Raw genomic sequence first — 24,737 nt, forward strand, 5'->3', positions numbered from 1 at the left:
GTTTCAAAACGTTTTCCATCCGCAATTACAGGAAGACGGAAGAAATCTTCTTCTCATAGATTCATTCAGTGGCCAGGGCAAAAATGCACAACTTGAATCCCTGAAGAACAAACATGTACAAATTGAATACATACCGAAAGGAAATACGTATCTTTGCCAGTCGTGTGATCTTGGACTCTTCCGGAAACTAAAATGTTTAGTCCGTCGAATGGACAACATTTGCTGGGTAAAATTTTTACACGGCCAGTCAAAATTAAAACCCAAAAAACAGACTTTTCATTACAACTAGTCAAATACTACCGCATAACCAATTACAAGCTGATTGTTTTGTACCAATGCTGAAATATGCTTGGAAAGCAGGTGGTTATTCCATTAATGACAATATACCACAATTTCATACTGTCTCACAAACGAATTTTCATGATTTAACAGATAAAAAGTGTGCTGGAAATGAGTGTACCAATTTTTCGCTTATAAGATGCTCACATTGTTGTCTTGTGTTTTGTTATTCACATTTTGATTTAGAATTTCACTATCATGCCATGAACAATGGACCAATGCCAGACTGTGTTAGAATGAAGTCATTTCTTGAACACTTTGAATGTCATGATGATGCAGATGATATTTGATTATGTATTATTTGTATGTTAAGTAGTGATTTGTAAACAATTTTTATTGTTTATTTGTTCCATAATGAATTCATCTTTGTAAATAAAATGTCCCAACTAACGTCAGTCTTCACCCGCAATCCCCTGTACACAACCGTAGGCAGCCCTATGTGGTGGGGGAGAGAGGAAAACCGAAGGAGTGGCGAGGCAAGACAGCCGCTGGCTGTGAGCGCTGACGTGTGCCGGCATGTAGTATACAATTCACTGCGTGCACCGCCAACTTTGAGCTCCCAAATGGCCCCTTAAAAAGGACCAGCGAAAAATTAGACTTCTACTACCTGTTTCAGCTTAAAAAGACCTTCACGAATATGTAAAAATCAAATCGAAATTCGCCATCCGACTTCGTACCGTTCCCTCGTTATTCGAGCAGCTCGTCTCCTTTCTCCCAAGTCTTCCCAGCCCAAACGCTACTCTTTTGTCGGAAATCACTCAGAACAAATCGAGCTGCTTTTCTTTGGTTTATTTTCAGTTCTTGAACCAAGTAATCCTGGTGAGAGCCCCATATACTGGAACCATACTCTAGTTGGGGTCTTACCTTTACATCCTTTCTACAACCCCTAAATACTCTCATAACCATGTGCAGAGAGCTGTACCCTTTATTTATGTGATTACCCTAATGAAGATCTTTCCTTATATTAAAACCTAGGTACTTAAAATGATCCCCAAAGGGAACTTTCAACCCATCAACACAGTAATTAAAACTGAGAGGACTTTTCCTATTTGTGAAACTCACAACCTGACTTTTAACCCCATTTATCATCATACCATTGCCTACTGTCTATCTCACAACATTATCGAGGTCATTTTGCAGTTGCTCACAATCTTGTAACTTATTTATTACTCTGTACAGAATAACATCATCTGCAAAAAGCCTTAGTAGTAATAGTGTCAAGGGATGGAGAAAAGGGAGGAGGAAGTAGCCTCTGCAGCCGTCAGGAAAGATAGGACTAACCTGGAGGCGAGGGGATTAAATGGGGAGGGTAGGGTTGAGGCTCTGGTGATGGGGGAGTAGTTTTACTCAGTAGTGTTAACAGAGATTGAGAATAGTTGATTACCAAGTTGTACTTCTTAATAAAACATTAATCAGCACCACCACCAGCAGCAGCAACAGCTCAAATAATACCACCAAAGGTTATGTGGTTATAGGGCAACCGCAATAACCGATGGCAGCGCCAAAATGAGGCGTACTCTCACTGGGCTAAAGAGTGCTATTGCAGGACGTCTGATCCTATGATCAACACCTTTCATAATAATCAAACACACTGAATGTCATTACTCAGCACCACCCATACCCCAGCAGGCACAGCCATGGACGAGACTTCAGTGGAGGCTACACTTTGCTCTGGCCTGTGCCACGTGGCATATGGCTGTACCTATATTTGTGGCAGAAAAAAATTTCTAAATGTGATTTGAGGTAAGGGAGTTAGATCGCTTGTATTTCATCAAAAGCTGGGATAATTCTTGAAACCAAGAATAAACAACACAATCTCAGTTATAGAAGATACGGAGTGACCAAGAATGCGGTTGCACCAGTCAGTTTTATTGCAGAGACTATACAATGAGGTTTATATTGCGAGAGCGGTGAGCCGGTCGCGCCAACTTGAAAGGCCAGCAACGAAGAGAGATATGTTCCAATTGACCCTCAAGAAGGAAAATCAGGTCTTCTAGATAGACGACATCGTGTAGATTATATCTTACTTGCCGAGCTTGGTCGATGAGGGAGGTCACTTTCTGCTCTGCAACCTTGAACAAGCACACAATATTCTATATTAGTAGCACCCCAACTAACTTCGTCCACATTCAACAAGCACACAATATTCCGTATCAGTAGCACAACAACTAGCTTGGTCGTCCTTCAACAAGCACACAATAAACTGTGTTAGTAGGACTACAACTAGCTTGGTTCACATTCAACAAGCACACTATATTCTTTATTAATAGCACTACAACTAGCTCAGTCTGCATTCAACAAGCACACAATATTCTATATTAGTAGCACTAAAACTAGCTTGGTCCACATTCAAAAAGTACACAGTAATCTGTGTTACTAGCAGTGCAGTTAGCTCGGTCCACTTTCAACAAGCACACAATATCTCTATTAATAGCACTACAACTAGCTTCGTCCACATTCAACAACCACACACACAATGATCTGTGTTAGTAGCACTACAACTAGCTTGATCCACCTTCAACAAACACAGTATATTCTGTATTATACGTGTAGGAGGGATACTAACTGGAAGGTGATTGGAGATTTAAATGTCTTCTTCTTGCTATTGGCTTTACGTCGCACCGACACAGATATGTCTTATGGCGACGATGAGAGAGGAAAGGGCTGGGAGTGGGAAGGAAGCGGCCGTGGTCTTAATTAAGGTACAGCCCCAGCATTTACCTGGTGTGAAAATGGGAAACCACAGAAAACCATCTTCAGGGCTGCCGACAGTGGGGTTCGAACCCACTATGTCCCGAATACTGGATACTGGCCACACTTAAGCGACTTCAGCTATCGAGCTCGGTGAGATTTAAATGAGACTATGGAGTGGGTATGTGAAAAACTGGGAGTGAGATTTCTAGATCCTAATGGGTGGGTAGGAGATAGGCATCTGCTGGTAAAATTGAATGCAATGGACTAGACAATAGAGTGGCTGAATAAGTGGCTATATTTCTAGAAAATATAACTCAGAGAATTAGAGTAGGCAAAGCTTTATCTGACTTTGTAATAATTAAGAGGGGAATTCCTCAAGGCAGTATTATTGGAATTTCACGTTTTTTAAAATAAATATAAATTATAAGAGTAAAGAAGTGGAATTAGAGATCAGGCCTTTTCAGGATGATATTATTCTGTATAGAGTAACAAATAAGTTAAAGATTGTGAGCAACTGCAAAATGACCTCGATAATGTTGTGAGATGGACAGTAAGCAATGGTATGATGATAAACGGGGTTAAAACTCAGGCTGTGAGTTTCACAAATAGAAAAAAGTCATCTCACTTGTAATTACTACGTTGATGGGGTGAAAGTTCCTTTTGGGGATCATTGTAAGTACTTAGGTGTTAATATAAGGAAAGATCTTCATTGGAGTAATCGCAAAGATGGGATTGTAAGTAAAGGGTATAGATCTCTGCACATGGTTATGATGGTATTTAGCGATTGTAGTAAGGATGTAAAGGAGAGGGCATACAAGTCTCTGGTAAGACCACAACTAGAGTATGGTTCCAGTGTATGGGAACCTCACCAGGATTAATTGATTCAAGAACTGGGCAAAATCCGAAGAAAAGCAGCTCGATTTGTTCTGGAGATTTCCGACAAAAGAGTAGCGTTACAAGAATGTTCCAAAGTGTGGGCTGGGAAGACTTGTAAGAAAGGAGACGAGCTGATCAACTAAGTGGTATGTTCTGAACTGTCAATAGAGAGATGATGTGGAATGACATTAGTAGACGAATAAGTTTGAGTGGTGTCTTTAAAAGTAGGAAAGATCACAATATGAAGATACAGTTTTAATTTAAGAGGACAAATTGGGCAAATATTTGTTTATAGGAAGGGGAGCTCGATAAATTTCCAATGTCTTTTCAATACATACATACATACATACATCATTATAGACCGTTACGCCTTTCAGCGTTCAGTCTGCAAGCCTCTGTGAATTTACTAAATGTCGCCACAATCCTCTATTTGCAACTAGTGCTGTGGCCTCGTTTAGTTCTATACCTCTTATCTTTAAATCGTTAAGAACTGAGTCTGACCATCATCGTCTTGGTCTCCCTCTTCTTCTCTTACCCTCCATAACTGGTCCATTATTCTCCTAGGTAACCTATCCTCCTCCATTCACCTCACATGATCCCACCATCAAAGCCGGTTTATGCGTTCAGCTTCACCCATCGAGTTATTTCCTAACTTAGCCTTTACTCTTAATACCGAGTACCCTCCTGCCATTGTTCCCACCTGTTTGTACCAGCAATCATTCTCGCTATGTGCATGTCTGTTACTTCTAACTTATGAGTAAGATATCCTGAGCCCATCCAGCTTTCGCTCCCGTAAAGCAAAGTTGGTCTGAAAAGAGACCGATGTAAAGATAATTTGGTCCGGGAGCTGACTACCTTCTTACAGAATACTGTTGATCGCAACTGCGAGCTCACTGCACTAGCTTTACTGCACCTTGATTCAATCTCACTTACTATATTACCATCGTGGGAAAACACACATCCTAAATACTTGAAATGATCTACCTGTTGCAGCTTTGTATTACCAATCTGACATTCAATTCTCTCAAATTTCTTACCTACTGACATCAATCTAGTCTTCGAAAGGCTAATTTTCATACCATACTCATTTTACCTATTTTCAAGAGTCAAGTTATTAGACTGCAGGCTCTCGGCACAATTTGCCATTAAGACCAAGTCGTCAGCATAGGCCAGACTGCTTACTACATTTCCACCTAACTGAATCACTCCCTGCCACTTTATACCTTTCAGCAGATGATCCATGTAAACTACGAACAACAAAGGTGAAAGATTACAACCTTGTCTAACCTCTGTAAGTACCCTGAGCCAAGAACTCATTCTACCATCAATTCTCATTGCAGACCAATTGTCAACATAAATCTCTTTGATTGATTTTAATAATCTACTCTTAATCCCATAGTCCCCCAGTATGGTGAACATCTTTTCTTTCGGTACCCTGTCATATGCTTTCTCTAGATCTACGAAACATAAACGCAACTGCCTATTCCTCTCGTAGCATTTTTCAGTTACCTGGTGCATACTGAAAATTTGATCCTGACAGCCCCTCTGTGGTCTGAAACCACACTGGTTTTCATTCAACTTCCTCTCGACTACTGATCGCACCCTCCCATCCACGATGCCAGTGAATACTTTGCCTGGTACACTAATCAATGAGATACCTCGATAGTTGTTGCAATCCTTCCTCTACTCTATGAAGCCATTTCATCTCTGCCTTCCTCCTATACTTCACCATTTCAGGTCTAATTTAATCTATTCCTGCTGCTTTTTGACAATTGAGTTTATTTACCATCATTTTCACTTCCTCGAGCGTAATTTCACCAAAATCATTTTCCTCCTTCCCTTGAGCTCCGTTGTTCGCGACACCACCGTGAAGATTTCCTTTTACGTTCAGAAGATTTTCAAAATATTCCCACCACCTGTACAGTCATTCCCTGGGTTCTATTATGAGTTCACCTGAATGACCCAAAACACTATTCATTCCTTTTTCCCCTCGCTTCCTAAGATTCTTTATTACACTCCAGAAACGTTTCCTTGCTGCTTGACCTAGCCTTCCCAGGTTATTGCCAAAATATTCCCATGATTTCTGTTTGGATTCAGCAACTATTTGTTTCACTCTGTTTCTTTCAACTATGTACAATTCCCTGTCTGCATCAGCCCTTGTTGGGAGCCATTTCTGATAAGCCTTCTTTTTACTTTTACAATCTGCTCTCACTTCATCATTCCACCAAGATGTTCGCCTTTTCACATCTTTAGACACAGTTGTTCCTAGGCATTCCCTTGCTGTTGCTACTACAGCATCCCTATATGCCACCCATTCTCTTTCTGTATCCTGAACCTGCTTACTGTGTACTGTTCGGAACTTCCTACTAATTATATCCATGTACTTCTGCCTATTTTCCTCGTCCTGGAGATTTTCTATCTTTATTCCTTTACAGACAGATTTCACCTTCTCTATCCTAGGCCTAGAGATACTTAGTTCACTACAGATCAGGTAGAGGTCTGTATCATCGAAAAATCCCCGAAAAACCTGTACATTCCTAACAGATTTCCTGAATTCGAACTCGGTTAATATATAGTCTACTATGAATCTGGTACCGCTAGCCTCCCATGTGTAGCGGTGAATAGCCTTAGCTTGAAGAATGTATTCGTAACTGCTAAACCCATACAGGCACAAAAGTCCAGCAATCTCTTCCCATTCCCATTAGCTTCCATATCTTCCCCACATTTACCAATCACCCTTTCATATCCTTCAGTTCTATTTCCAACTCTCACATTGAAACCACCCATTAGCACTACCCTGTCCTTGCTGTTGACCCTGATTATGATGGCACTCAATGCTTCATAAAACTTGTCAATTTCATCCTCATCTGTACCCTCATATGGTGAATAGACTGAGACAATTCTCGTCCTAATTCCTCCAACTGACAAATCTACCAACATCATTCGCTCGTTTACGTGCCTAACAGAAACTATGTTGCGTGCAATGGTATTCCTGATGAACAGCCCTACCCCAGACTCTGCCCTTCCCTTTTTAACACCCGTCAAGTACACTTTATAATCTCCTAGCTCTTTATCTCCCCTTACCCGAATATCACTTACTCCTAGCACATCCAGATGCATCCTCTTTGCTGACTCAGCCAGTTCTACTTTCTTTCTTCCATAAGCCCCATTAATATTGATCGCCCCCTATCGAATTCCATTTCGCCAAGTTATTTCCAAGGAGTCCCTCACTTCTCAAATGGGAGTGGGACTCCATTACTCGCATAGGTCCGAGGCTTGCTTAAAATGTTCTGAGCTCGGCAAATTTATGAAGCAGGGTGCTACCCTACTTACACACAGTCCAAGTGAGGATCTCTCCTCTAACGAGTTAGGGACCAGCGGTGGACTGTATAGCCCTAGCCGCCTGAGCACAAGGAGGGTCAGAGTTTTAGGTGTCACGCTGACAACTCTGTTACGATGTGAAATCTCAGGGTGGAGTCATAAAATACAATAGGAAGTGCTTTGGAAGCTAATCGTCGAGGTATAATACTCCGTACATCTTGAGATAATCTGTGCCAAAGCAACTGATGTCAGAAAAAAGGAACGGTTTTCGTTTAACTTAAGATTCGTCACAGACTCTTTAGAAGTTGAGAAGCTTTTTTGGATTTCATGAAACAGACAGAAAAGAACTTCTTGCTACATATTTTCTGTTGTCTCTGGCTTACTAACCATTTGGTTGGTTTGCGTATCATAAATCACTCACCCCAGGGAAAAAAACAGATAAGTCCATGTTTTTCAGTTGTTAAATGTTAGCAGTAACCTACTAAGGTGGTGGTGGTGATTACTGTTTTAAGAGAAAGCGCAACTGGGCAACCATCCTCTATATAACACTAATCAGAGAGAAAAATGGAAAGGAACCCGAGACTTCGGAAAAGGAAGGTATCGGACAAAGAAAACAAGGGCCACGTAGGGCGTGAAAATGAAAGACTCCCTAGTACTCGGAAACTTAATAGCGTCGTGTCGGAAAAGAACAAGAGTTGACCAAGGGAGGTCGGATAGGGTAGATGAAAGTGAGGAGCCTGGCACAAGTAAGTGGAAGCAATGCCAGGACTCACTGAAGGACCCCGTGGTCTCCAACCCACGCTCCGAAGTTCAGAACTCTTGGGGCCCCTTTTAGTCGCCACTTACGATAGGCAGGGGACAACGTGTGTGTTATTCTCCCGCCCCCACCCACAAGGGTAACCTACCAAGGTCAACGCTCGCTATTCCTTGACACTAACAAGATAAGTTATTTCGTTATAAGGTGGAGAATGAAAGCATCTACAAGGGAGAAAAGTAGTTAGTACTTCGAAACTATGCAGGGGACGTCAGTTTCATTACGATAGGTCTATATAATAAGTTGAAATGAAATGGCGTATGGCTTTTAGTGTCGAGAGTGTCCGAGGACAAGTTCGGCTCGCCAGATGCAGGTCTTTTGATTTGACTCCCGTAGGCGACCTGCGCGTCGTGATGAGTATGAAATGATGATGAAGACGACACATACACCCAGTTTCCGTGCCAGCGAAGTTAACCAATGATGGTTAAAATTCCCGACCCTACCGGGAATCGAACCTGGGTCCCCTGTGACCAAAGGGCACTACGCTAACCATTTAGCCATGGAGCCGGACAATTATTAGTTAATAATGAATGAATCAGGAAACTAATTTAAATCGTATATTTTTGGGGGATAAGATGGGATAAGAAAGACCTAGGAGTTGGAAGTTGTTGCTAGTGGCTTTACGTCGCACCGACACAGATAGGTCTTATGGCGACGATGGGATAGGAAAGGGTTAGGATTTGGAAAGAAGCAGCCGTGGCTTTAATTAGGGCACAGCCCGGTGTGAAAATGGGAAACCACGGAAAACTACCTTCAGGGATTCGAACCCATTATCTCCCGGATGCAAGCTCATAGCCGCGCGCCCCTAACCGCACGGCCAACTCGCCCGGTAATCTTATCTTTCATCAAAGCAGCTGTTGAAAGCGATGTCCATCATTCTCGATACAAACCTTGCATCGGCGTAAAAAATTCCGAAATACTCGTATCTCCGCGTCTAAAATTCCACGTATCAGTTGTCTGATTTCGTTGACCAGGACTTCTGTTCTCAAGTTCTCCACAAGTAAAAATCAGTCACTTAAATCGGGGGGGGGGGGGATGTGTGAACGGTTCTGTCATACGACTTCTTCCTCAACTAAAGGTATGCGTCACTATACTGATAGCTAACAAGAAAACTAATAACTTCGCTCTTACAATAAACATTAATTCCGTCCGCTTACCGCTGCGTTGTCTGGCAGCGCATCCTATTGCCGCCACTCTACCTGAGCGGTGACACCGGCCTGTCCCTGTAGATAAATCCCTCTGTCGTAAAAGGTGACTAAAAGGGGTCCCATTGGCCTTTTAATTGAATCCATTATTTCAGAAAGCAGTCAAGTGCCAAAAAATGAAAAAATGAGTTATTGGCAGAATATGTTACTGGGAGGGTATACGCACATTTTGGTATTGAAACCAGTCAAGAAACGTCCTCCTATAATGGTCAGGTATTACGTTGAATTTCGTATTTAGTTCAGAAACCAGTTAAGTGACACCACTTGGCTGGTTTCTGCTGTAAACTGCTGGTGCATTTTGTGATGTGCCGCACCTTGCTGGTTGGCGCTGCTGCTCTGAATCCAGAATAGCCAGCTGTTCAGCTGTTTTTACTGTCATTGTTGTGTTTCTGGAATCGCATGTTCGCAGTTTTGTGAACAACTGATTGAAAAAGTGATTCTCGTGTTTAGTGCAGTGTTTTTATAATCGTAGTGATATGTCTCAAAGTTCAGAAGACGAACCTGTATCTTAAAGGAAAAGGAGTGGTAGACAAACGAACTCACACGCGTAATATTATTGGGAATGCAAGGGTGATGGGAGAAGTTTATATTTCTTACTCAGGCAAGGAAGTACCTGGCCTGAGCCCTACATTATTCTTTGTTATTGTCTGTTTTAGGTGCCCATCAATATCAAGAATATACGTGACCTAAATGCCTTAAAACCTTACCTGATGAGCTATGAATACTTTTATGACAGCATTTTACAAAGGCCTACTTCAGAGACAGAATGTGCTGTTGAGTTTGTTTATGAGGATTAATTACCTCCTGTCGTGATGAGAAGGCTTTGCTGATTTCATTCTTTTAATAATTGTATTTGTATCACCAATGTAGTCTAAACCTATTAAGATATTTTATATTTCCACACACATATGGGTTTTATGAAAAAATCCTTTTGAAATTCAAGGATTATCCAATAAAAATATGTTTCCAACACTCGTTTATTTCAGAAACTAGTCAAGTGGATTTTTCGGAATTTTTTACAGCAAAGTTAATAAACCCAAAATATTTTTCCTTAGATACAAAGTATTAAAAGATATAATACTCGCAAATTAAAATATTAAAACCCCTACCATAACATTTTATCTGATGCTAGACAGATTTTTAATTTTCCCAAAAGTACAGACCTGGCGCTTGGCTAGTTTCTGAAATAATCGATTCAATTGGAGAGCGTGGGATGGCAATCACGAGGCCCTTAGCTGACTCCTGGCATGGCTTCCACTTACTTACTTACTTACTTGTGCTAGGCTCCTCACTTTCATGTATCTTATCCGGTCTTACTTCGTCAACGCTTGTTTTCTTCAGAACCCGACGGTATTAGTTTTCCGAAGCCTACGTAGTCATACACTTTCCTACCCTTCGAGGCCCTTGGCTTTCTTTAGCCGATATCTTCATTTTTCGAAGTGTTTCCCTCCGGTTAATGTTAGCCTAACAGAGGAGGGTTGCCCAGTTGTACTTCCTCTTAAAACAATAATCGCCACCATCCTGTAGATAGAATTGTCAATTGTTTGACTTCCCGTTCTGAGACAGAAACGTGCAATTTCTTGCTGGAATCTGAGCAATTTTTGCGTAGAAGTGATGCAAGTAAATAGAAAATTCTATGGAAATGCTGACCGTCTTATGTTTCTCAGAGGAATACTTGATGAGATGTTGCGAACTGAGGGAGAATCTGGAGAAGGTGTCAGAGGACATTCCTTCAGAAGATCTATTTGGGAAGCAAGAATGATTCTTTGTACTGTTAGGTGTAAATGTGTGCATGTTCTCTCCAATATTAATTGTTTTGCCCAGTGTAGTGAGACATGCCTCATGGCCCCAAATTGATTTGAAGTCGGCACTACTCTTAATAGCCCTCGGGTTTATCCTCCTTTTAATAATGGAAACTATTTTATTTAGATAATGCTTTTGCTCTATCTAGACTTGGGTAGAAAAGAGCGAGCGTGGTGAGCAGTTTGTGAGTGGTGGTGATTATTGTTTTAATAGGAAGTACAACTAGGCAACCGTCCTCTAAAATAACACTAATCAGAGAGAAAAAATGGAAGGGATCCGACACTTCGAAAAATGAAGGTATCGGTGAAAGGAAGACAAGGGCCACGAAGAGTGTGGAAATGAAAACCTCCCTAGCCCTCGAGTGCTCTAATACCGTCCGGATCGGAAAAGAACAAGAGTTGACCAAGGCTGGTCGGATAGGATAGATGAAAGTGAGGAGCCTGGCACAGGTAAGTGGAAACAATGCCAGGACTCAGCTGAGGGCCCCGCGGTCACTAACCCACGCACTCAAGTTGAGAGCCCGTGGTGCCCCTTTTAGTCGCCTCTTACGACAAGCAGGGGATACCGTGGGTGTTATTCTACCACCCCCACCCACAAGGGGAGGACAGCCTGGGACTCACCTGATATTCGTTGTGCAGGGCCGCGAGGTGAAGGCGCATTTCGTAGGCTGCTATCTGCAACCTCAACACTTTAGTCTCCAGGTTTTCAGTTAAGTGAAGAGGTGTGCAGGCCTCGTCCACACAGCGCCACTTGCCATCCTCTACTTCGCCACTGTCAAGCAGTGGCTCATCGCCCTCGACAGCCACAGTTCGAACCAATTCTATTGGGCCCAAATCCAGCAGGAATTCGAGCGCTGCTCCCTGCGGCCTCCAGGGCAACATCTTCCTGCAACAGTTACAGTTCAGTGCTAACTTTACCAAATCTAAACCCTCTGTGAGTGGGGGCGATACCTCTGCCTGTCGTTCTTAACTTGGGAGTGTTGTTTGGTGACCACGACACCCTTACCTGAGTCTTGGCATTGCTTCCACTTACTTGTGCCAGGGTTCTCACTGTCATCAGCCCTATCCGACCTCCCTTGGTCAACTCTTGTTCTTTTCCGACCCCGACGGTATTACGTATGTAGCCCTAGGGAGTCTTTGTATGCCATGCCTACCTTTGGCCGATAACTTAATTTTTCGAAGTGTCAGAACCCATCCGTTGTTCCCTTCTGATTAGTGTTAATTGAAGACGATTGCTGAGTTGTACTTCCTCTTATAACTATAATCATCACCATCAAAATTATCCCGTGACTGTTCTTAGTGGGGACTTAATCAGCGTGATTGCTTGAAATATCACTCTCATAATGTTAACGAATACCTTGAAGTGGTGGTGGTGGTGGTGGCGGCGGCGGCGATTGTTTTAAGAGGAAGTACAACTGGGCAACCATCCTAAATTAACACTAATGGTGGTGGTGATTATTGCTTTGTTAATGTTATTTGCTTTACGTCCCACTAACTACTTTTACGGTTTTCGGAGACGCCGAGGTGCCGGAATTTAGTCCCACAGGAGTTCGTGTACGTTCTAGTAAATCTGCCAACACGAGGCTGACGTATTTGAGCACCTTCAAATACTACCGGACTGAGCCAGGGTCGAACCTGCCAAGTTGGTGTGAGAAGGCCAGGGCCTCAACCGTCTGAGCCACTCAGCCCGGCGATTATTGTTTTAAGAGGAAGTACAACTGGGTAACCATCCTATGTATGTTGAGTGCTCAGACCGGAGGCTTGTTTGGACCTCAACAGCTCCGCCATCAGCCGTCATAAGTGGCCCAGGCATCACTAAAGAGGCGTACTATCGAAATAGGGAGTGAGGTAGTTTCCCGTTACTTATCTCACTGAGCCAGGAGTTTTTATTACATATCAGTCTACCAAGCCCCCTGAAAGACTCGCACCGACTGACCCTATGAGCAACTTTTTCACGCCATTCATGTCAGGAATTGGCTGCATAAGGAATGGTATTACTAGTATCGCTCATACCTCGGTCACTGCCATGATGTCAAAGTCAAGGATGAGGTAAATGAAAGTAACAAATTTGTTCTAGCCCACACCGGAAGACAAAGTGCAGTGTAAACACTAGGTGTTACCAGCAAAGATTAACACTAATCAGCGGGAAAAACGGAAGGGTTGCGACACTTTGAAAAATGAAGTTATCGGCCAAAGAAAGACAAAGGCCAAGAAGGGTGTGCAAATGACAGACTCCCTAGGCCTCGGAACCTAATAGCGTCGTGATCAGAAAAGAACAAAAGTACACCAAGGGAGGTCGGATAAGAGCCTGACACAAATAAGTGAAAGAAATACGAGACTCAGCTAGGGAACCGTGTTCGCCAACCCACACTCTCCCTTTTAGTCGTCTCTTACGGCATGCAGGGGATACCATCCCACCCACACCAAGATGGTGATCATTGTTTTATGAAGAAGTACAACTAGTCAACCATCCTCTATATAACACTAATCAGAAAGGAAAATCCGACACGTCGAAAAATGAGATATCGACCAAAGGAAGACAAGAGCCACTCACAACCTAATACCTTCGGGATCAGAAAATAACAAGAGTTGGCCGAGGGAGGCCGGATAGGATAGATGATAGGAGCCTGGCACAAGTAAGTGGAAGCAATGCCAGAATTGAGCTAAGGGCCCCGTGGTCGCTAACCCACGCTCTCAATTTCAGAGCCCCTGGGGCACCTTTTAGTCGCCTCTTACGACAGGCAGGGGTTACCGTGCGTGTTATTCTACCGCCCCCACCCACAGAGAGACCACCCACACCAAGCCAGTGACTTCTGCCCCTCATACCTCCACTGCTCCACTCCCAGCGGTATAATAGCAATGTTATCTTAACCTCCCACATTACGTGATACAGGATACTTCTCAATGTCTTCATGATCTTTTATTTCTCATATTACGCGACTGGACTGTATGTGAATGGACAAAACCTTCAACTCTTGGACGATGACATTGATACATTACTGTTCCATATGAATTTTAAATGACGTAACATGACCGGACAGACCAACGCCTAAGCCAGCCGTACATATTAAATCGACATGCTTACATAACTAGATCCACCTCCATAACCACATATACCGTAACCCTATTCAACACTTTTCAACAATAATCGTCGCCGGTGACTTCTCTTAAGACTTTACTACTCCACAGGGAAGACAACTCGTTCTACACATGTGATGAGCGCACATTCCAGACATTGTTAGTATAACACAATTGAGGTTAATGTACACAGATCATGCACTGAGTATCGCTGTACTTCCTGTTAAAACAACAATCACCAGCACCACCTGAGATCATGCACCAATCTTATATGGACTAACCTGCCTGAGCTACAGATTTTCGTGCACATGTAAAACTATCGCAACACTTGCCAAGACGAAGACAACGACTTCGTTGTTGCGTAATGAAACACGATACGGTGACTGGTTACCAGATCTCTGACGGCAAGGGCAAGTAGGCAACACGCACGAACGGCCAGTACAGGTTTACCTTCGCCTGCGGCTGAACGCGAACTAACTCACCATTTTCTACAAACACGTCCAGTCACCAGACTCCGGGTCTCCGTAAGGATTTGATCCAAATTTTAAAAAATGCGAGGAAGCGTTGGCAGATCCTGCCGATAAACCAGAATTTAAGAATTGAATAGGCTTGTAATAGTGAACGGTAGGAGTCGCTAAGTGCGACAGTGACTTTTTGGAGTGTCACTCACCCTCAATAGATCCAAATAAATGAAAAGTGTTACTCTAGCTTTCTCCTGTAAGGAAAATGCCGAAGATTTCGCAGATATACTACTTTATAAAGTCAGGCTACTGACGTTCATCACGATATACTAAAATAAAACATTTTTAAAAAAAGGTGGACAACCACCATGATAAAATTTTTCCAACGGACATTTGGTGGGTAAAAGACTCTGCAAAGCCGTACTTTAATCATTTGCATTGACACGTTTGGCCGATGTGTTCAATGCTTGCTTTTTCATTGGCTGCTTCCCTACCGAATGGAATAGCAAAGAACATAATGATCCGTAAACATGGAACCGCTGTGGGTGGGGGCGGTATCCGCTGCCTGTCGTAAGAGGCGACTAAAGGGGGACCCTGGGCTCGTAATTTTGGAGTGTGGGTTGGAAACCACGGGGCTGTTAGCTGAGTCGTGGCAGTGCTTCCACTTACTTGTGCCAGGCTCCTCACTTTCATCTATCCGATCCGACCTCCTTTGGTGAACTTTTGTTCTTTTCCGAACCCGACAGTATTAGGTTCCGAGTCCTAGGGAGTCTTTCATCTTCACGTCCTTTCTGGCTCTTGCCTTTCTTTTGCCGATATCTTCATTTTTCGAAGTGCTGGATCTCTTCAACTTCCCTTCTGATTAGCGTTAATAGAGGATTGTACAGTATCACCACCACTATCTTGAGTATCATTTAAAGTTTCGTATGCCGGAACGTACGTCACATTTAACCCCCACTACGGCGAGAATACAGATCCTCATTTTTAGTTCATGTAGTGAATAACAGGGGCTGTAGGGAGCAGTGAGGGTAGCTGACTACCTGGGGCTACTCGGCCGCCCTTGTAGTACGTTTCAAGTGTGATTCATGCGACTAAACCATAACGATTGTTCTGCTTCCCATTGTACCCAACAAATACAGTACATAATTATTATGCACTAATAAATCTATGGAGACAACGAACGTACAATATGGTAATAATAATTGTTCCGGGGATTATCGTGGACCGCAGAAGTGAAAGAAGGTACCGGGGTGAATGGGTCTAACTACAATGTCAAGAATTGAATTTAAAACTTAAACTGAAGGTTATATTTTCAACAATTTCCAACTTCACAACTTTTACAGGTACAAGTAGCAAACATTAAACAAGATTGGGAAAAATCCAAGATTACTGGTTTTAACAGATCATGGGCTTCAAGCCCTCGCTTCACTTTTCCTGAGCTCCTAGCTCAAATTTTACAAAGAGCACAAATTTACTCAAGAACAGAAATCCCTCAGTATATGTAGCACTTGCTCCCTAAATTACAATGTCAGGCCTCCCAGAGGCACTTTTACAATACTTGAAAAAGAGCTAACGTGCTCTCAGTTTTCCAAGCCTACTCAAGGCAACATAGCATGAAACTCTAATAATCTCTGGTCTTACAAGGCACTATTTACAAATAGAAATCTTATTACACAGAGGTATCTGGGACCCAACCCACAGGGCCTTAGTGAAAAAGAACAGGTTAAACAAACGGCCCGAGTACAATTTGAATGGAGTCGAAGACTGAGCTCAAAATAATAAAAAAAATATAAAAACCTGTAGGGCGCTTGGCCGACAAAACAGGGGCTATTCCCAAACTACTGAGGTAGCACGCATGGAAATCACTTTAATACATTGCAGAAACAAAACGTGTCACCTCAAACCAAGATGAAGGGGAGCTCGAGAGGGTACAGCACTCTCTATCCCCGATTTACAGTTAAAGATTTTATGAAGTTATTATATTAGCCGGCAGAAGTTACATTTTCAGAAAAGTAGGTTACATAGTTGATGATTCGGACCTTTCCCTCGGGTTAAACTGCGGAGCTCGGGGCTCGCAAGAAAGAAAGAAAGAAAGAAAGATGTTATGTGGCCATTACCTTATAGAAGTTCTAGCAGCTGACGAAGAGGCCTAAATCTAAAAGTTACACTCAAAAATTAATTACAGAAATTATTGATTGGTTGGATTTAAAACTGGCGGAAAGAAAAGATAAATATTGCCAACCCAAAAATAAATGAACATCAATTAGTAAAAAAAAAAAAAACAACAACAACTTATGAATACAAAACTTCTACAAATCAAAAGTTCTTTCACTTCGCACCAGGGTGCATGATCATAGTTTTTAGTAGTGACATCTGTGGAAGAATGTCCAAACTTTTTGATGAATGGCAAACAAAACAAGTAGAAATACAGTCAGTTCAGGCAACTTCACAATAACAAAATTACATCAGATTTTAGTGGTGACATCTTCTGAGTAAAGTTCTAAGTAGGTATATTTTCAGTTTCACTGTTTCACCAGTAGAGGAGTTCCTTTAGGCGCTAGATTTAAATGCCCGGCGTTGGGGTGTACCTCCCGGTACAATAATAATAATAATAATAATAATAATAATAATAATAATAATAATAATAATAATAATAATAATAATAAACCAAACCCCATGGCGCAACAGCTCCGAAGGGCCATATCCTACCAGGCGGCCGCTGCTCAGCCCGAAGGCCTACAGATTATGAGGTGTTTTGTGGTCAGCACGAAGGATCCTCTCGGCTTTCTAGTAAATAATAATAATGTTATTTGCTTCACGTCCCACTAACTATCTTAACGGCTTTTGAAGACGCTGAGGTGCCGGAATTTAGTCCCGGAGGAGATCTTCCACGTTCCAGTAAATCTACCGGCACGAGGCTGACATATTTGAGTACCTTCAAATTGCACCAGACTGAGCCAGACGTTGGGATCAGAAGGCCAGCACCTCAACCGTCTGAGCCACTCAGCCCGGCTCGGCTTTCTAGACCGAGACCACCATCTCACCATCAGATAACTCTTAAATTGTAATCACTTAGGCTGAAAGGACCTCGAACCAGCCCTCAGATCCAGGTAAAAGTCCCTGACCTGGCCGGGAATCGAACCCGGGGCCTCCAGGTAAGACCTGACCCTACACTGCGGGGCCGGCTAATAATAATAATAATAATAATAATAATAATAATAATAATAATAATAAATAATAATAATAATAATAATAATAATAACAATAATAATACTTTACGTGGTTCATGTTTGTGGGTTACTGTAGTCACGTCCTAGTTCGTGAACCATGGGCAACGGCTGAGTGGCCTAGTAAGTGGTCTTGAGAGTCGGGATACCAGTTGCTATGGAATGGGAGTGGGCATCTCGGACATATTCTGAGTCGTGGCCCTCCTTGTGCTCAGGCGGCCAGGACTACACAATTCACCGGTGGTCCATAACCCGTTAGAGGAGAGATCCTCACTTGGACTATGTGCAAGTAGGGCAGCATCCTGCTTCATGAATTTACCTAGCTCAGAACACTTTAAGCAAGCCTCGGACCTATGGGAGTAATGGAGTCCCACTAATATTTGACAGGCGAGGGACTCCTTGGATACAACTTGGCGAACGAAATGGAATTCGATGGGGAGCTATCAATATTAATGGGGCTTATGGAAGAAAGAAGGTAGAACTTGCTGAGTCAGCAAAGAGGATGCATCTGGATGTGCTAGGAGTAAGTGATATTCGGGCAAGGGGAGATAAGGAGGAAGAGATAGGAGATTATAAAGTGTACTTGACGGGTGTTAGAAAGGGAAGGGCAGAGTCTGGGGTAGGGCTCTTTATTAGGAATACCATTGCACGCAACATAGTTACTGTTAGGCACGTAAGTGAGCGAATGATGTGGATAGATTTGTCAGTGGGAGGAATTAGGACAAGAATTGTGTCCTTGTATTCACCATGTGAGGGTGCAGATGAGGATGAAGTTGACAAGTTTTATGAAGCATTGAGTGACATCGTGGTCAGGGTCAACAGCAAGGATAGAATAGTACTAATGGGCGATTTCAATGCGAGAGTTGGGAATAGAACTGAAGGATACGAAAGGGTGATTGGTAAATGTGGGGAAGATATGAAAGCTAATGGGAATGGGAAGCGTTTGCTAGACTTCTGTGCTAGTATGGGTTTAGCTGTTACAAATACATTCTTCAAGCATAAGGCTATTCACCGCTACACATGGGAGGCTAGGGGTACCAGATCCATAATAGACTATATCTTAACAGACTTTGAATTCAGGAAATCTTTTAGGCATGTACGAGTTTTTCGGGGATTTTTCGATGATACAGACCATTATCTGATCTGTAGTGAACTAAGTATCTCTAGGCCTAGGGTAGAGAAAGTGAAATCTGTCTGCAAACGAATAAGGGTAGAAAATCTCCAGGATAAGGAAGTTAGACAGAAGTACATGGATATGATTAGTGAGAAGTTTCGAACAGTAGACAGTAAGCAGGTTCAGGATATAGAAAGTGAATGGGTGGCATACAGGGATGCTGTAGTAGAAACAGCAAGGGAATGCCTAGGAACAACTGCGTGTAAAGATGGGAAAAGGCGAACATCTTGGTGGAATGATGAAGTGAGAGCAGCCTGTAAACGTAAAAAGAAGGCTTATCAGAAATGGCTCCAAACAAGGGCCGAGGCAGACAGGGATTTGTACGTAGATGAAAGAAACAGAGCGAAACAAATAGTTGTTGAATCCAAAAAGAAGTCATGGGAAGATTTTGGTAATAACCTGGAAAGGCTAGGTCAAGCAGCAGGGAAACGTTTCTGGACAGTAATAAAGAATCTTAGGAAGGGAGGGAAAAAGGAAATGAACAGTGTTTTGAGTAATTCAGGTGAACTCATAACAGATCCCAGGGAATCACTGGAGAGGTGGAGGGAATATTTTGAACATCTTCTCAATGTAAAAGGAAATTATCATGGTGGTGTTGCAAACAGTCAAGCTCATGGGGAGGAGGAAAATGATGTTGGTGAAATTATGCTTGAGGAAGTGGAAAGGATAGTAAATAAACTCCATTGTCATAAGGCAGCAGGAATAGATGAAATTAGACCTGAAATGGTGAAGTATAGTGGGAAGGCAGGGATGAAATGGCTCCATAGAGTAGTAAAATTAGCGTGGAGTGTTGGTAAGGTACCTTCAGATTGGACAAAAGCAGTAATTGCACCTATCTATAAGCAAGGGAACAGGAAGGATTGCAACAACTATCGAGGTATCTCATTGATTAGTATACCAAGCAAAGTATTCACAGGCATCTTGGAAGGGAGGGTGCGATCAGTCGTTGAGAGGAAGTTGGATGAAAACCAGTGTGGTTTCAGACCACAGAGAGGCTGTCAGGATCAGATTTTCAGTATGCGCCAGGTAATTGAAAAATGCTACGAGAGGAATAGGCAGTTGTGTTTATGTTTCGTAGATCTAGAGAAAGCATATGACAGGGTACCGAGGGAAAAGATGTTCGCTGTACTGGGGGACTATGGAATTAAACGTAGATTATTAAAATCAATCAAAGACATTTATGTTGACAATTGGGCTTCAGTGAGAATTGATGGTAGAATGAGTTCTTGGTTCAGGGTACTTACAGGAGTTAGACAAGGCTGTAATCTTTCACCTTTGCTGTTTGTAGTTTACATGGATCATATGCTGAAAGGTATAAAATGGCAGGGAGGGATTCAGTTAGGTGGAAATGTAGTAAGCAGCCTGGCCTATGCTGACGACGTGGTCTTAATGGCAGACTGTGCCGAAAGCCTGCAGTCTAACATCTTAGAACTTGAAAATAGGTGCAATGAATATGGTATGAAAATTAGCCTCTCGAAGACTAAATTGATGTCAGTAGGTAAGAAATCCAACAGAATTGAATGTCAGATTGGTGATACAAAGCTAGAACAGGTCGATAATTTCAAGTATTTAGGTTGTGTTTTTTCTCAGGATGGTGATATAGTAAGTGAGATTGAATCAAGGTGTAGTAAAGCTAATGCAGTGAGCTCGCAGTTGCGATCAGCAGTATTCTGTAAGAAGGAAGTCAGCTCCCAGACAAAACTATCTTTACATCGGTCTGTTTTCAGACCAACTTTGCTTTATGGGAGCGAAAGCTGGGTGGACTCAGGATATCTTATTCATAAGTTAGAAGTAACAGACATGAAAGTAGCAAGAATGATTGCTGGTAGAAGCAGGTGGGAACAATGGCAGGAGGGAACTCGGAATGAGGAGATAAAGGCTAATTTAGGAATGAACTCGATGGATGAAGCTGTACGCATAAACCGGCTTCGGTGGTGGAGTCATGTGAGGCGAATGGAGGAGGATAGGTTACCTAGGAGAATAATGGACTCTGTTATGGAGGGTAAGAGAAGTAGAGGGAGACCAAGACGACGATGGTTAGACTCTGTTTCTAACGATTTAAAGATAAGAGGTATAGAACTAAATGAGGCCACAACACTAGTTGCAAATCGAGGATTGTGGCGACGTTTAGTAAATTCTCAGAGGCTTGCAGACTGAACGCTGAAAGGCATAACAGTCTATAATGATAATGTATGTATGTATGTATGCATAATACTTTACATCATTACTACTAGGTGATGATAAATACAGCAGCTTTCGTGTTAGTTTTTCCCTTGAAACTTCTGGCACTATCCTTCAAAGACTTTTCTGAAGCCCTTTGTTCCACACAAACATTTGACATCATTTTTATTGTAGTCGTTTAGGATATTCCATGTTTGCTCAAATGTTAATGCACTGACCACGAAGATCTATTAGTTGCTTCTCAAATTCATTGATATTGCCGAGGAATTAAGTTGCACTTCTTCTAACACTTAATCTTAGATATTGTCTACAAGCAATACTTTAATTTTAAAATTTTAGAATGTATAAGCAATAATAATTCCAAAACCATTTATTAGAGCGTTAGGTCTAATAAACTGCATTAACTTTACATTTTAAACTGGGTTTTGCTTTACCGGGCGAGTTGGCCGTGCGATTAGGGGCGCGCGGCTGTGAGCTTGCATCCGGGAGATAGTGGGTTCGAATCCCACTGTCGGCAGCCCTGAAAATGGTCTTCCATGGTTTCCCATGTTCACGCCAGGCAAATGCTGGGGTTGTACCTTAAATAAGGCCACAGCCGCTTCCTTCCAACTCCTAGGCCTTTCCTATTCTATCGTCGCCGTAACACCTATCTGTTTCGGTGCGACGTAAAGCCACTAGCAAAAAAGAAAAAAATAAAAAAATTGGGTTTTGCTTTTACCATAGCGTATGGAAAGAGAAAGTGAGTGCTCTCTCGTAGTTAATAGGCGGTGGCGGCAGACTGTGCTAGTGTAGCTATGGATGAACCGCGCTGCTCGCGTTAATACAATAAGCGGGCACAGCAATATACAAAACGTACTCGAAATAAATTCTCTAAGACTTCCACTTGCCAGAATGGCCTCTGAATTATTCCCTTTCATGTGCCATGTGTGTACAGTCCAGGAATCAATCAATCACTACTGATATGCATTTAGGGAATATTTGAATAGAGGAAGCTGGTAAACTAATTTAATGGCTTATCCTCTGAAAAGAATTGAACATCAGTAATTCTGAAATGAATGACAAAGTATTGAGATATAGTTGAAACTATTATGCATTTCACATTATCTAAGACATGTCCAAAAAGTGTTAACACCCTCGAAAGCGTTAGTTGTCCGAAACCTTGGAGAACTTTCGGCACGATTTCGCTGATTTGGACGATAGCAGCTCTTCCCGTATTTCCTTCGTACGGAAGAAGAATCGGCACTTAATGTCATGAAACACTAATTTTCCCACAAGGTCATATCTGTGATCACTGCTGCATCCAAAGTCTGTGGGTCGGACAGCTATAGAGTCTATGCTGTCCAAACATACAAAAAAATATATCACCCCGTAAATTTTGTTCTGATCGCAATTTTTCTGAGACGACCTCTTCTACAATACTTGCAAAAACAACCTAAACACACACGGTGAAGGATATGTCAAGTATCGCAAGCCTTTCTTCGCGCCATAATCTTTAATGAGGGTAAATGTTGCCAGTGGAAGCTCAGGTGACTGTTTATTACGAAGTGTGCGAGCACAATCTAAGCAGTCAACATATTTGTCACTTTTTCCTATTATGTAGCCTGCCAAGTGAAACACTCCCTCGTAAGGAAGAGTTATTTCATTTTCCAACTCCGTGAGCACTGTGTTTCTTTGATTTTGACCTCTTTATTCTTACATTGACTTTCTTTAGCCATTGTGCGGATATGACTAACAAATGAAGTAAGGGGGGGGGGGGGGGATCTATCACTGACTAGCAATTTGCGGTCGAATTTAAGGCGAGTTTGGTAGGTATATACACAGACTGCAGCATGTGTAAATGTAAATGTTGAAGGGTGATCGTCACAACTAAGGAAACGCAAAATACTAAAAGGGCGCTCCAAAGGATCTGATTAAATTTTGCCGTCAGGGCATACCTAAATCCTCTGCCCCACAAGTAGTTCGCCATTTCCAGAGTGATTCAAAAGCTCTTGAAGATGCAAATGTGTTTTTCTGGGATGTGATGTTTTCTAAAAATTCAAGCAATATTTTGTGTGACGGGGAACCTTTATAAAGCCCTTTTACGAGCGATGTGGAGTTAAGGGCATCTGCAAGATTATTGATTTCTCGTGTGAAAAGTTCCGTGTGCTCACTTTAACGGAATTTATTAGGCTTAATTTCTCTAAACAGCTTAATTACGTTGGCTGCACTGTCACTGAATAACTGAAAAGCTAACCTAGCGTTCATCCTCTGAAATGAGGTTGGGTCTTTGTGACAGGATGTTATCTTAGGACAGCGAACTCAGGAGAAGAATCCATTTGATATGAGTGCTTATAAAAGTTGTAATTCACTCTTTTCCTTTATACAGCAAAAGAATGCTATCCTAGAAATAATTACGTATACACTTTGTTCCGGGGTATTTGTGGAACGCAGAGATGGTGAAAGAAGGTGCGGGCTTGAATGGGTCTAACTACAACATCAAGAATTTAATTAAAGCTTTAACAAAGGTTATATTTCTTCTAATTTCAAAAATTAACAAATAACAGCATAACAGGTACAATCAGCAATCTTGAAACAAGACTTGGATTTAGTCAAAAGCGCTTGCTCCCTAAATTACAATATTTAGCCTTCAAGAGGCACACTTTACTGTTACAAAACTTTGAAAAAGAGCTAACAGGCTCTCAGTTTTTCCAGCCTACTCAAGGCAACATTACATGAAAATCTGACAATCTCTGGCCTCTCAAGGCACTAATTACAAATTGAAAAATGATTACACAGAGGCATTTCGTACCCAACCTACAGGGCCTTTGCGAAAAAAGAACAGGATAAATAAACGGCCCGAACACAAACTGAATGGAGGCGAACTCTGCGCTCTAGATTATGAAATATAAAATCCTACAGGGCTCTTGGCCGATGAAACTGGGGCTAGTCCCAAACTACTGAGGTGGCTCGGATGGAAATAACTTAAATTCATTACAGGAAAGAAAGGTTGCGAAAACGGAGTCACCTCAAACCAGGATGAAGGGGAGCTCGAGAGGGTAACTCACTCTCTATCCCCGATTTACAGTTAAAGATTTTATGAAATTGTTTACATTAGCCGAAAGAAGATTTACATTTTAGTAAAGTTTGTTACATAATTAAAGACTGGACCTTCCCCTCGGATTAATTGGCGGATACAGCAAGAACGATAGAATTTATGTGGCCATTACCTTGTAGATGTTCTGCTGGCCGAAGAAAGAGGCGCCCCGCCTCCTGCCTTAACACACACACTTAGAAAGACGGTGATCAATTGACAGGGAAACACGAAAAGGAGCAATTTATATACCCTCAGGGAAGGTTCGGGAGAATTCAAGACTAAACCGGCCACACCCTCTCAAAATTTATTGGCAAATTCAAAGTGAACAAGAAATACGGAATTGGTTGAAAATTAATTACAAAAACTCCTGATTGGCTAGATTCAAAACTGGTGGAAAGAAAAAGAAGTGTTGCCAACCCAAAAATAAATGAACATAGAGTCAGTTATGGACAACCTAGAAATACAAAACTTCTTTAAGTTATAAGTTCTTTC

At 42.1% G+C, this 24,737-nt stretch overlaps 1 protein-coding gene across 2 annotated transcripts; it reads right to left on the reverse strand.

Annotated features, from left to right (window-relative positions):
- Positions 1 to 2,175: 2,175 nt before the first annotated feature.
- LOC136872595 (uncharacterized) lies at positions 2,176 to 14,528 on the reverse strand. Of its 2 annotated transcripts, none has more exons than XM_067146394.2 (3): positions 14,411 to 14,528; positions 11,673 to 11,937; positions 2,176 to 2,411 (listed from the first exon to the last, which is right to left on the reverse strand). In XM_067146394.2, exons 1-3 carry the CDS (start codon positions 14,437 to 14,439, stop codon positions 2,220 to 2,222), a joined length of 486 nt encoding a protein of 161 aa, XP_067002495.2. In that variant the 5' UTR covers positions 14,440 to 14,528; the 3' UTR covers positions 2,176 to 2,219. The 2 variants fall into 2 exon arrangements, with proteins under 2 accessions (XP_067002495.2, XP_068083593.1); XM_068227492.1 differs by having other exon boundaries at positions 11,673 to 11,933; positions 14,411 to 14,503.
- Between the last annotated feature and the right edge of the window lie 10,209 nt (positions 14,529 to 24,737).

This window comes from Anabrus simplex, chromosome 4 (genome assembly GCF_040414725.1).
Source record: "Anabrus simplex isolate iqAnaSimp1 chromosome 4, ASM4041472v1, whole genome shotgun sequence".
Taxonomy (NCBI): domain Eukaryota; kingdom Metazoa; phylum Arthropoda; class Insecta; order Orthoptera; family Tettigoniidae; genus Anabrus; species Anabrus simplex.